The sequence below is a fragment of the Rhipicephalus microplus genome, chromosome 8 (assembly GCF_043290135.1).
Source record: "Rhipicephalus microplus isolate Deutch F79 chromosome 8, USDA_Rmic, whole genome shotgun sequence".
In the NCBI taxonomy this organism is placed as follows: Eukaryota; Metazoa; Arthropoda; class Arachnida; order Ixodida; family Ixodidae; genus Rhipicephalus; species Rhipicephalus microplus.
The window spans coordinates 20,347,474-20,362,189 of NC_134707.1; the positions used below are offsets into that span (position 1 = coordinate 20,347,474).

Below are 14,716 nucleotides of genomic sequence, written 5' to 3' on the forward strand. Positions count from 1 at the left end.
AATGAAGGGACATATGAGTGCTAAGCATAGATGAAGCTGTGCAGTAATTCACAGCTTGTCTTACTGACGCAGCAGCCAAGTGCATTCCGCAAACATCTGGCCTTACCGGCAAGCGACACGTTTCATGGTGGAACACTAAGTGTCGAAATTTCATTTCATTTCAGCAGAACCAAACCTTGAGGTTGCTTCGGGACTCACGGGCAGCCTATAATCTTGACTGCTGCAAGAAAATAGTCTCAAGGCAGAAAAACGCGCCAGTAAGCCAGCATAGAAAGCAGGCAGAAGCTCTTATCTGGGATCAATTCATATACACCAGAGGCTAAAGTCTGCAACATAGTAGTGTAGCAGGAAGATCACTGCCCTCACTCCTACTCGTGAACACATAGGGTGACAACTTGGAAGAGCAGGCGAACTTCCTCGGCGCACATTTCGAACAGGTGTTCTGCTCGTCACAGTATACTGACACTTTTCAAAAATACAAATTGAGAAAAGCAGTAACCAGAACATAAATGTACAAAAAACGTGCCATACAACCAACATTTCAGCTTAGCTGAGCTACAAACATCTATAAACTCCTGTGGTAATTCCACTACAGGTTCTGACGATGCGGTGTATGAAATGTTAAAAAACCTACCACTCAAAACGCAAGAAGCCTCACTATTTTTCTACAATGCTATATAGTTTTCTAACACTATCCCTACTCCCTAGAAAGAAGCTATTGTTATTCCCATTTTGAAACAGGGCAGAAACCCTTCTTCAGTTTCGACTTATAGGTCCATTGCACTTACAAGCCACCTGTGTACTTATCCACCACCGACCATCTGGTACACATGGAGGCACAGATCAAAAACGCTTTCATCCAGAAACAATATTTTCTTTCAGTCTTCCTCTATATCTCAAAGGCATACAATATAACATGGCGTTTTGGATTATTAAGAAGCATTTCACACCTTTGCATGCATGGTAGAATGTTTATTATCATCGAAAGTTACTTCGAAACGTACATTAGGAATTTTGTGTCTGAGTGGGCTGCGTTCTTTGTCACACAATTGTTCAAGAAAAAGAAGTTCAGCAATGTGGTGTGCTTAGCTGTACACTTTTTATTACCAAAATGAGTTTCTTGCCCTTGTCAATCCCCATCAGTCTGTCACAGGGTGCACACGTCGACGACGTCTAACTTGGTTTTAAATCTTGTAACCGGGCCATATGGGAGTGGCAGGTACAGCTTCGTTTCAACAAGGTCACCGATAGGGCAGAATAAAACAGGTTCCGACTGAATCCACAAAAATAACAAGTCTTGTTCTCTAGAAAGAAAGGCATTCATTCTGAACCTGGTATTCAACTGCATGGGCAACGTCTTTCTGTTAATGCTGAACGTAAGTTCTTAAACCCAATATTATACACAAAGCTAACCTTCATACCATTGCGCAAGTATTTAGAAAAGAAGTACATGAAAGCTATGATTGTTCTAAAGGTGTTGTCACGCACTACATGGGGAGTTTTATTTGTTTATTAAAAATAATAAACAAATAAAACTACAAAAGGCCGTAATACACACAAAATTTCTAGGCGTCGTAAAAGCTCTTAAAAATCTCCGAAAGCACAAAAGCCTCGTTCTTGTCTCGCCTTACTCACATTTATGCACAGTCTACTCATCCAAACTGCATGTTGTGGTTTGCTGAGTGTCAGGGCACTACGAAATACAAGGCGACGTATTGGTGGACCATCTAGTTCAGGGGTTCTTGGAAGCATGTGGGAAACACACACAGATAATAAACTGCATGTTACAGGACGCAACTTTGTCATCGACCGCCAGTATCAAAATGACCCCACACAGAAGTAATACTTACAATGTTAAGAAGAGGGCATACACACACAGCACATTCATTTTTTTTTGTCTTGTGGCGATTCACCTTTTTTGGTAGATGTGGAGAAGCACTCACCATACTTCACATTTTAATACAGCGTAATCAACTAGACACGTTCAGAAGACAGCTCTTTCCATTACCCTACCGAAAACAGACACCACTTTACTCTGCAATGTTCGTCGGTGGGGATATACTTTCCGACATAAATCATTGTTCGCTTTTTTCAGAATTTTCCATACCTTTCAGTCATATACTGGTGCGTTCCGTAGCCTGACCTCTCCAGTAGGGTTCCTTCTGCGGTGCTGACATTGAACAAAGTACTTGCCTCTTGGCCCTTGGACCCAAGGGCGTGAATGATCGAGGCATTTGTGCTACTGCCACACATGTGCACTGTGGTTGTGACGGACTTTTGTCATTCATTCACGCTGCACATAGTTCACGCCCCGACCATGATTTTATTTCTTCTATGTTTTCACCCACCTTAGGGCGAGCAATTTTCAGGTCCTTATACAGCCACTTATCATAATCAATGTCCACATCTTTAGTCGCATGACCTGGTGCTCTTTGGCCATCACATGGCCCTTGCGCCACAAAACGCTAAGCATCACCATCATCGATTGCGTACTATAGAGCAACATTTTGCGTCTATCTATGTCCCTCTCTCTGTATCTAGCCGCCTACGTCTAGGTGCTGTCATCGTCACTCCTTTTACTTGGGTCAAACAGAATTAGGATGAGAAGGCAAGATGCTTTGACAAATATGACTCGATGGTCATGACGTGAACAACGTCACAATTCCATCGCGTACGTCGTCAAATGATTTCCACAAGACGCGTGCCACATACCGCGGGTAAGTATGTGCCCCAAGGTGACTGATAGCTTAGGTCTACCCAAGAACGGCGAGAACATACATTATACTCCATTTGACGCGGCATTGTTAAGAAAAAAAAGCTGACATAGGCAATGTTGACCTCAATAATTCAAAGAATAAATGTCAGGGCTGCAGCTGGAATCACACCCTAACATTCTGCATGGCAATCCAGTATTCTGCCACAGAGCCACACCTGGGCTCAGTAATGCTTCGGGAAAATACGCTATTCAGACGTCATGTTTGCTGAACGTCAATTATGGCTGCGATGTCAGCTTTCTAATTTTATAAGCATTACATCTGTGCTAATATGACATTATCGTCTCGTACGGTTTACGTCAATATTAGTTAAAGGCTAACTCCGTCAATCTTCCGAGGTCGATGGATCTCGATGAATTTCACAGGGTAGGTTCAACTGCAGGTTCACGTTATTCAGGCCGAATTGTGGGCTTGTAGTTCAGCAGAATATTTTCAAATTAATTTTGATAGCCTGCCTCCAAACCCTCATCTCACTTGCCAGAATGTGTGGCATCATCATGTGTGTGACGTTGATTTTTGCAAGCGGCGGAAGTGACGGTACAGATGTCGCGCTGCTGCGCGTGCTTGTCTGCCATGAATTGCGTGGGTTCGGCCAGCGCTTCCTTAGTTGAGCGTACGATTTCCTTTCCGTGTGGATGCGCATAGGATGGGTACCAAGTAGTGTTGCATTGTGAGCCGCACACGATTCGCTATAAATTCATCATAACAGCGTAAACGTTTTAGCCAATCGCTTCCGCCACAAGAGTGGACAGCCTGGACAAGTAGTGTCATTCGGTGGTGCTATGCGCAACTAGACCAATAAATTTGAAACTTTTTTTCACTTCATCTTAGAGAAACGACAATGCTCGTCGACCTCTAAATGCATCCGAATCATAGCTGCCATTTCTTGACAGCTCCAAGCAGCTTGTGCGTGAGACACGAACATCAAAGACAGGGTGCGGCGTTGTTGGCGTGTTCTACTAGCAGAGGCCGAAGGCCGATGAAGAATAACAGCTCAGATTCTCATCAGCTTTCGTTATCATTGGCCACTAGTTCGACAGCGTGATAAAAAAGGCATAGCCTACAAGCAGAATATTGGCAAGAAGGCAACAAGAGCGGCAAATCTCTTCTTTTAGTGTGTGTTTCTCTTAGTTGTTGGACCTTCTCAATAATTCGAACGAAACAAAAGCTTTCGAAAATTCATGTGATGTTTAACATGAAGCCCAATGGCTTTCCTGACACACACCATGGTTGCCTGCCAATGTTCCCGGAATTTGCCTGCCCATCAAGCATACTTACTTTTGTGCATTATATACTAGAAGTTTGTGGCGTGCGAACACGATCAAGCGGTAAAAAAAGCGAGGCGGTTATAGCGGATGTCTGTTTCTTAGTTTGTCGAGGAGTCAGACAGGCAGCTACCTAATGGCTACGAACGATAGTTTTTATAGTCATTAATTCAGTTCGCAATGGTTGCTCAACTGAAAAACTAACTCATTTTTGTTATTTTGTCGAAAGAACCACAACTGTACCTGCAAGTGTGCCATGTGGCGCGTCAAGTTCACGATTCTTACCGTGCGCGCACAGTTTCGCCTCTGCGAAACTGCGCTGAAAAAAATAGTTCACCAAAGCATCCAAACAGACAAATCTCAGACGCTCACAAACTGCAGCGGCGGTTGACCGCTTAGAGATAGAACAAAAGCCATTGCAAATACTGCAATTCACGTACCTTTGCACGTGTGCTCGCATCCACCACCGCCTACGCTCGCTTCCATGTTCCACCACCGTGTATGACTGCGCGTCGTCTTCGTTCGCGCCTTGTTCGCAAGTTGGAAGAGTGTTGTGGCCGTGCAGCAACGAGCTTCTTAGGTATTCAAGTTGAAATAGAAGGTAAGTAAAAAAAAGTGCCGCCATATCCACGAAGTGAATGATGATGAGTGGGCGAAGCTCTGGAGGAAAACCTGGTAAACCATGAATCTTCCGTACATTTTGCCCACTCGATTTTATTACAATGCTCCCCCTAGCGTACGTCGCCGCACTAAATCGAACGATTGCCTTCCACCAATGACACGTGCCATATGTGACATCTTTCCTATTTTATAACATCTCGCATCTTTCATCATCAACTACAAGTACCGCCGTCTAGTGAGCACTGAAAGAACTAAACGAGAGGTGGCTACATGCAGGAGACGGTGCCGCCATCTAGTGAACACTGCAAGAGCTAAACAAGAGGAGGCGACATACAGGAGACGGTACCGCCATCTAGTGGACACTGCAAGAACTAAACGAGAGGTGAGCATACAGAGGACGCACAGCCCACGCCTTAAGGAGCTTCGCCCCTAAAAGCGGCAGTACCTGACCTTGTTACGCGAGTGCACTGTGTGATTTCGCGTTAGGTTTATACGGTGACGAAAATAGCGGATGACGCGTGTTAGCGCCTGTATAGTCCTATCTCCTCTCAATCGGTGAGGTCGCAGATGGCGTAGTCTCCTTATGTTACAAGCGAAAACCGAAAATATTTGAATCGTTCTTCGGTACAGTATTCGAGCACTGATTCAATTCGCCATACCGCGCCGCGGTGGTCTAGTGGCTAAGGTACTCGGATGCTGATCTGCAGGTCGTGTGTGTGAATCCCGGCTTCAGCAGCTGTATTTTCGATGGAAGCAAAAATGCTGTAGGCCCGTATGTTCAGATTAGGGGGTACGTTAAAGAACCCGAGGTGGTATAAATTACCGGAGCCCGTCACTACGGCGGGTTTCCTAATGATATATAGGTTTTGGGGCGTTAGACCCTACAAACCAAACGAATGAATGAAACAGAATGGGTCTAGCTGAAGAAACTGGAGTGTCACTTGAACACAGTTTAATGGGTCCTGTAGTACACCCGCCACCGTGGCAGTGGCAGATTATGGACTGCGATGTGTCTTTCCTAGAAGTTACAAAACATGCACCTATTGCCCATATCCGAAACTACTTCCTGAAACTTCAACACAAATACACACGTCCTGAGTTCTTTACAGATGCCTCTAAGTCCAACTCCTCTATGTCCTACGCTGCTGTCAGCCCATCCTTTTCGGATGCTGGCCCTCTACATCCAGGCACAAGTATCTTCACAGCGGAAGCTTGCGCGATACTTGTGGCGGCTAAACACATCAAACAATCACAAATACAAAAAGCAGTAATTTATATGGACTCCCTCAGTGTGGTTACGGCTTTGCACACGCTTAAAAAACAAAAAAAACCAGTCCTCGTCTCACTTTACTTTATTTTATGCACACTCTACACACTCAAACTACATGTTGTAGTGCGCTGGGTGCCAGGGCACCGTGAGATCCAAGGCAACGTGATGGCGGATCAGCTTGCTGCATTCGTCCACGAAAGCACTGCCACTACACAAATATCAATCGCAGCGCTTGATCTTAAGCCGTCTCTCAAACGAAAGCTCAGGGACTACTGGCAGAGCAAGTGGGATAGACACACACAAAACTACATGTTACAAAACTACACACCTTGCCCATTGGCCGCCAGTATCAAAGCAAGTCGTACAGAGGTAACACTAACGAGGCTCAGGATAGGACACACGTACACGACAGACTCATATCTTTTGTCCGGTGGTGATCCACCATTGTGTGACAGATGTGGGGAAGCACTAACAGTTCTTCATATTTAACATAAAAAACAACACTTTCCATTACCCTACCGACAACATATACCTTTAACCTGCAATGATCGTCGGTAGGGAACCACTGTTCACTCATTAATTGTTGCTAGCTTTTTCAAGAGATGTCCGCTTTTACCATGTCATTTACCCAGGCATTGCGTAGCGCGACCTCTCAAGAGAGGTTGCTGCTGCAGTGGCTACATTTAAAAGCACTTGCCTCGCGGCCCTTGGACACAAGGGCGTTGAAGAGGCACTTGTGCTAGTGCCAAATATTTTTACACATGTTTATATTATCAAAACCTTTTTGTCACCCATTTTTACTATACACATCACGCCATTGTCATGTTTTTAATACTTATATTTTTACCCGCGTTATCGCGAAGAATTTTAAGGCCCCTACACAGCCACGCAACATATCACTGTCCACATCTCTATTCATTGAAATGGCGCTCTTTGGCCATCAATTGGCCCTTGCGCCATAAAGCGCCACACATCATCATCATAGTTGGACTAGCCATAAAATTTTGGACCAGGGTCTAGAGAACAAAGTCGTGATAGGCAATTGGAGCCTCGAAATGGAAGAAGATTCTGTCTATGTAGGCTCGATATTACAAAGTGAGCCTGCTCACACAAACGTTTTTTTACCGAATAAAAAATTATGTGTTGTTGTACATACGATGCTAATTCTCAACTCATGACAGAATACGTTACCACTGGCACCAACCGAGTGCTAAATACTACCATTTAATCAATCCAGTCCTCACACACGAACCATAAATAAGGGGAAGGAGGAAGAAACTCGAAAATGAACTGATGACCCCCGAGCATGTGATGGAAAGAGAAATGATATGCGGAACCTTATACAAGACAAGGTAGCGTAGTGGCCCAGAGAAAAAAAAAGGCACCAGTCAATATCCTAGAAGCTCTTGAGTGGTACCAATGAGCCTCAACAAGTTACGTTCTCAAAAGGCTAAATAGCAGATGTTCAATGCGAACATCGGAATCAATATCAAGATACAAGTGGTGTGGCCAGTACTGCCTAAAGTTACGCAGAGCAACAAAATGAACAATTTTCTAGGCACGAAACGGAATCAGCACGTGCAGCAGAGCTGGGCAATGATACAGTGAAATTGTATCGCGATACAATACAAAAAACTGAAACAAGAAGTACTTGAGGTGTTCATGCAAGGCAGTTCCACAATAATTTTATCCGGTACGAAACTTGTAAATTGCATCTTAAAATACTACAATATGTTCGCATATTTGTTTTTTCGCTGACATTGGTTTTTGCTTGTCTTTTTGTGAGTCAGTGCATAGATGTCCAACATAATTTCCAGTAAAGAGATGGTGAACATTCGCAATATATTTAATGTCCAAGCTGTGTTATTATTTCCCCGCCTCATGTTGGCAACAAGCGCAAAGCACCTACGCAGAACAAAAAACGACAAATGTAGATAATCCGTAGCAAAATTATGGCTGAGGTGTAGACGCAACGGCAAGGTCCGGATTCGTAAAAAGGTGCTTATAATAAAACTGTTCCCACAACAATTACACCCCAATCACAATGTGATTCGCCCCTACTAATTACCTCCGGGATATAAGGGCTTGTGAAAAAATGCCTCCAGTTCTAACATATGGGGCTGAAAAGTAAAGTATGACAAAGAAAGTCGATAGAAAGTAAAGACAACGCTCCACGCAATAGCACCGTGGATGGTAGGCGCCACAATAAGAAACTGAAATACAGGCGGAAAGCTCATACAAAAAAAAAACAAATTGTAAATATTCTTGTTGCTATCAAGCGAACGAAACTCGTCTGTTAGGCTACGTAATGTGCAGGGCTGGCTACTGATGGTCAGCTAGCCATACGGAGACAGTACCAGTGAAAGTAAGGAGAATTGTTGTAATTTAGATGATTGTTGCTAGTAAATTACTACTCCAGAGCACCAACAAAATAGGATACAGCCTTTATATTCTTTAGCAGTGAGATGATAGCAGACAATATTTATTCAGATTGCGTAAGATGGCCTAAACTAGACATCCTTCAGAAAACAAGTCTTTTTTACAGTGAACAGGAAGATAGATTGAGGAAGATAAGTAAAGTTTATTCGAAAGAGAGGCCCGACAGAGCAGTCGATCAAGGCGTATTGCGTCCCTAGTCCCTAAATCACTGAGCCTTGGCTGACACGTTGGCCCTGTTCATCAGACATCGATCCTGTATGTTGGGCTTCGCAGTTTTCAACGTCTAGTTCACTAATAGTAGGAGGTACTGCTGGGTTTCCTCCACATTCGCATACCATGCGGTAATTTGTATTCGTTGCAGAGCAGGGTCTTCAGTTACCGTAGTCTGTGGAAGGCATAGCGTGCAATAAGGCACAATGATAGAGTATATACGCCGCGCCGGTTGAAAGTTTCCCGAAGAGCAACGTCTCTTTTTTTTGAAGGGGGGGGGGGGGGGGTAGCAAGCTATGAATGCTTATAGATGCTTGCGCATATAAATATATGGATCGGAAGAAATAACGTAAAAATTATTAACTTTTTATTTAATTTAGTAATTTTGTTACTATACTTTTCTAACTGGCAGTGTCACTGAGCCAACGCTTTGACAACAGTATATTCACATTATTTGTACTTGTTATCAATTTGGTGCTATCTGTTTGCTCATGTTTGTTATTCGATGTACATTATCACCCTCTGAAAAACGTTTTGTGATTGAGGGTACCACAAATGAAAAGAAAATAGAACGGGTAAGACAAGAACGTTTGTCGAAACGTCGGCTGCAGCGCCACCAACGCGTGAAAGAATTTTTCTATGCCTTCCGATTTCCAATTTCGTAATGCTGCATTTTTTAGATTACCCCACTTTGCTGACAGATTTTCTTGGGAGTATTTTCGGCATGGTAACGCCATTGTAAATCCCTCACTGACGCTGACAGAGACATCTGTTCAAAATATTGCTGCGTCGAAAGCGTTCGCTAGCACTTATGTCAAACGTCCGGTTTATTCAAACTACGTCCCTTTCAACGCTTGAGCAAACTCTTTCAGAATGGATCCGCATAAAAAAAGAGACTCCACGCTCTTTTTTATATTTCAAGCCAAGAGTTTTTTTTACAAAACAATAGGTCCATCGACATGAGTCAGTTATCATTGTTCGTTCTTTCATCTCAATTCCCCGGCATAAAATTTCGAGAAAAATACCGTCATGGAATTATGGAAGTGGTGCCCCCTGTAATTATTTTCTCTAGCGCTGTTGGAGTCAACAAGGCTGGCTCCAAAGCCCCGGGTTGTCTCTTCTAGGTTAGTATGGTGAGTTAATGCCTTCAGTATTAGGCCTCATATTCAAACTCTCTGCTATCGCTTATGACTTGCATGTGCGACAGAGGACTCATTTCAGCTGAACACCTCAAAGAGCTGAAGTATTGGTATTGTGATAGAGCTGGTATAGCTTTAACATCTTCATGTGTTGGGGCAAAAAAAATGGTCTTGTGTAATCTTTAAGACACGTGTGCCTAATAAGTAAGTCGCTAATGAGATCGCGTGCTTTTTCTTGTCTAGCTTTGATGCAGCCGTAGTTTCATATAAGAGTCTTGTTATGAGGTATATAGATTATACGCAGCTCAAAAAGCTATGACAACTTCGTCTTTGTGGTGCACAGTTTGAAATAAGTGCTTTATATATCCTTTCGCTTCTTCATTCTTTCGCTTCTTTCAGTCTCTCTGTTTATTGCTTCCTCTTTCTCTTTATTTATATGCTTTTCTTCACCCTCTTCCATCCTTCATTCCCTCATCCTCACCCTCACTTCTTGCATCTTCCCTATGACTTCTCCTTTTCACCCCCTTTATATACTACACAAGGCTGTGTCGTGTTCTGCTCACGTGTCTGAATAGCATAGTAGTTCAAATGCTCGCCATCGGATCAAGGGCACGTTCACTCAAATGTCACCTCGTCAAGAGTTTTTTCGCCAAGATGCCAGGAACTTCTTTCTTTCCTCGTTCCTTTTTTTTTTTGCTGTTTCTTTTTTTGTACTCGTTGACTCACCCATCAGGGTTGTTCGACAAATCGGCTTACGTCTTGCGGCAGCGAATCGGAATACGACAAAAAGAAAGCGTGGATGAAAAACCAGTGCGTGCAGGTTCTGATGACCCATCGCTAAACAAAGCTCGGCTTTTCCACTGTTCCATTGTTAACACATGAGCACAACATATTCCAAGGTGATCCGTAGCACGACATCTGTACAGAGGTCAAGGCTGCGGTGGTTTCATTAAATACAGCATCTGTCTGGCTACCCTTGGGCTCAAGGGCATGCATTGACGAGGCATTCGTGCTAATCTCATTTTCTCAATGTATAATTATCACCACGAACACTGTCTTCTACTTACGCTACACACATTTCATGACACTTTTATGATTTTAAATACTTGTATGTTTTAACCCACTTCAGGGCGCGGAATTTTAGGCCTCTTTACAGCCACGAAACATTATCGTAGTTCATATTCTGTACGTTTGCATCAAATGATGCACCATTGAAATTTTATCAACATTTTCCATGGTGCTCTTTGGCCAAGTATGGCCCTTGCATCGTTAAACCCATACATCATCAACACACGAGCACAAAAAAAGCACACATGTGTGACGGAGCGGCTCGCCAGTGCATGTCTTACCACCGTATTCACAAACGCCCCTCGACTCGACTTGAACCTTCACTTGACAGAGTTGAGCACTGCGCCACCACTCGGCTGAAAATGACGCTGCGCTATTTAAGAAACGCAGCAGATTATCGTTGATATGCGGCGACTTGCAGTGCCTTGAGATGGCACTCCTGTCGGTTTTTTTTTTTTTAAGTGAAGGTGAAGCATTAAGTGAAAGGGCGTTTTATAATACGGGGGTTATTTCGTAGCGTAAGCCACACTCACACTGGCCGAGCTTAAAGAGTGTCGCCTGGCTTATAGAGAGCCGGGCTGCGCATGACCTAGAAGCAGTGAGGTCACATAGCACAAAGCTAGCGCTTTAGAAAAAGCCTGGAAGCTCCGGGAATGACATGTTACTAGTGAGCTAAGGCTTGACTACCGTGAGCTCGATTGCTAGTGCATCTATCCGTCCGTCTGTACATCTGTCCGTTCATTCATCTGTCTCTTGGTCCGTCCATTCGTAGCTCACGCTTTGTATATCCTCGTATAGCCGAGATAAGCCTCCGCTAATTTATCGTCATTACGCTTTTATGCTTAACTTTATTGAATTTTCGTCCCTTTCTTCATCGTTTTTCATGTCTCATTATATTTTCATTATGTGTACAGCAGTTCGTTAAGAACCTGTCACTCTGTAAGTTAGTGAATACTTGGAATCTTACTTTTAGTGTTTAAAATTATGAGCATGGAACAGGGCAAGTACTTGCCTAGTCATCTCTAATTATTCTTTAGGTCTGAAATAAATATGTTGTATGCAGCAGGTTTTCCTTGGCCCGTATGAGCTTCTGCCAGTTCTTTATTTCCAGAAATCGCTGTTAAAGGGCCCTTTAAAACATCAGAGGCTGTGGAAATGGTTGCTTTACGAGTGCGATAAACAGTATGAGTGCAATACTGAAAATGCTTAATTATTTAGTACCTTGAAATTTGCAAAGTGTGGAATCTCTCTCTCGAATGTTTCTGTAAAAGCCATAGATTATTCCCTATTATTTCAACTTGATTTTACTCACGTTGCCAGAAAAGTCAATCGCTCAAGCTGAGAAAACGTAAGGTTGCATAATTGTTTGTGGCATTTATAATTGTAGAGTTATGATCGGAAGGGATACACTAATATGGTATGCAAAGTGTGCCAGAACGAAGATTGATTGGTTTTTCTAAGCTTCTCAGGGAAGTGTCCGATGATTCGTTTATTTGTTTATAAGAATAAGCAGTGGAGCACCCCAGATGGTGTTTTAACGCCTTTTTCGTATCAATATTTGTTCAGAGAAACAAAAGAACAAATTGTACGAAGCTTTTTATGACTGTCTAAAGTGCATATCAATCCAATAAAATATTTCAATTATGAGCTCCTCTTATCTGCTGTTGCGAACCCGCTAAATTCTGAACAGGAACGCGCGCAGCCAATTCTACACACACACACCTGTCACCACCTGCGACTCTTTTGCCTCAAAGGAAGCTAAACCAACCCTCAGTTTTCTATACTAACGCCCACTGTGTATTCTTTGCAGATAACCAATCCTGAGTGATCTCGCCCGCTATGATGTATTTCGTTGTTGGCGTAAGCATCCTGCTGGGATCATCGGCTTCGGTAAGATTCAAGCTGCGTTTTTCGTTGTACTTTGCCACAAGCTTGTCTCTGTCGCGCTTGATGAAATATCCGCATTGCTCTCATACGTATATAATGTAGCATTCTTTATTTTCCATATTCTGCAATAAACGCCACATTTTTTTTGTTATATGGCTGGCTTTAATCTTGCCAGCAGCCGGCTTTAGCCTGTCTAGCAGGTTGGCTTAGCTATATTGGCCACAAAAAGAAACAATGAATCCTGGACGCTATGATAATCGGACCCTGACTCTAAGCACTGTAGCTCACTAGCTTTCCGTACATCTAGAGCGAAATTTCGGCAGAGGTGCGTGAAACGAATCAAATAGTGTGTTTTATGCATTATTTGAACGAAAACGTAGTGTAGGCCGTATTTTTAAATCGATGAATGAAATGTATCGACAAACGGCTCTCCTTTTTAAAAGAAGATCGCAGCAGAATGCTTCCCAATGTCTTGAAACTTCGCATGTACTGTTCCCGTTGTCACATGCATTACGTGTACCGATGACTGGTGCAAGACAATTAGACAAATCTAAATTGATTGAGCTCGAATATGGTTCATGGAAAACGGCTCATCGTAAATACGTGTTCATGGTACTTTCAAATGAAGTTGTTGCTTTTTGGTACATAAAAAAAGAACAGGCACTACGGAAAGCACAACAGCGACTGAGAAACACAGGAGCCGAAAAATATCCAGATCTTCTGCAATTATGGGCACGCGAACATATATAAAATTCCGTATGAGAATACACTACCACAACAACCACTATAGTCCTAAAATTTTTTTACTAACCCTGCACTTTGTATCTAAGCGACGCGATCATGAATGAAAAATTCGTGAAATTGATTGCCGTACTGATGTGTACAAGGGTTCTTTCTTTCCCCATTCCATTGAGGCCTGGAATAAACTACCAGGTAATATTGTTAATTGTACATCTGATGCTCTGTTTCACAAGTTTTTGTCGCACATGTAAATTTTTCATTGTGGCATTGCTTGTACATTTGACGCGCTATTGTGCAGATTTGTACCACTTATTCTCATGTCAGTTCTCTTTTTCCTTTTCTTTCTTTCTTTTTTTCCCATATGATGAATCGTATTCATGTATTTGCATATACCCCCCTGCGATAATGCCTTGTTGGCGCTGCAGGTAAAATGAATAAATAAATGAATAAAAGCACGAAAAAAACAAGCCTGTAAATAGTGATATAAGTGGAAAGTTACGAAGACTAGACTTTTAATTCAAATGCATGTAGAAGAAGAACAAAAAGTGGCTGATCACTTTGCTATAAGAATCTCTATATCGCATGACAGTGAAACGTGTCTTCACAGAAGTAGTCAATGTTCAGTACGCATTCATATGTATTGTCTAATGGTGTATAGTAGCTACAACAGCCTTAGATCTTGATGCACTCATGTTGTAACCTGGTGGCAGATGTTCTTCACCATGACGATCAACGACTCGAGACCGCTATACACATTCCGGAGACACTAGATTGCACGCACTGCAGCATCTTGCAAATCACTCGCAAGCAATGCAAGCAAAGCCGGATGAGTTTTCACTTAGTCGATTTAAATGCGGAGCATTTCTTAGACGCACGATGTCGCGCTTTGGCGTCATAGAGGTGCCGTCTACACCTCCGCTGCGCATTCTCGCGCCTCGTGGTAGCGCAGGAATACACCCTCAAAACTGTCACACCCCTCTCCCTCTTTCGCCTCGCAAGGCTGACGCAGGCAGTGTCTGCTAGTAAACAACAACTGCTCGCGCTGCACAACCGTTCACTGGACACCCCATATATGTAGGCACGGGATCGCGTGTTCAGAATTCAATCAAGGGCGTTTTTACTTGGATTTCGCTTGACGTTGAAGGCAACGCTTCTCCTCCATTAAGTAAATAAAAATAATAAGGAAAAATTTCCAATTAGGCATTCTCCAAACATACCGAATTACGCAACATTCACGCAATACCCCCATCACTCTGCAACGCACTTACTCGACTTCCCCTCGTGGGAAAATGCTGGCAGCAA

At 43.0% G+C, this 14,716-nt stretch overlaps 1 protein-coding gene across 2 annotated transcripts in view; it reads left to right on the forward strand.

Moving 5' to 3' along the window:
• LOC142768853 (venom peptide isomerase heavy chain-like) overlaps window positions 1–14,716 on the forward strand; it is a 51,551-nt gene that overhangs the window by 14,861 nt on the left and 21,974 nt on the right. Inside the window, exon 3 of one of the 2 annotated variants that reach the window (XM_075871250.1) lies at window positions 12,597–12,676. The exons of the other annotated variant lie outside the window; for it this stretch is intronic. Within the exon in view, the coding sequence (XP_075727365.1) occupies window positions 12,626–12,676 (51 nt within the window). The 5' untranslated portion in view covers window positions 12,597–12,625. The remainder of the gene's footprint in view (window positions 1–12,596; window positions 12,677–14,716) is intronic. 2 annotated transcript variants of the gene reach the window in all.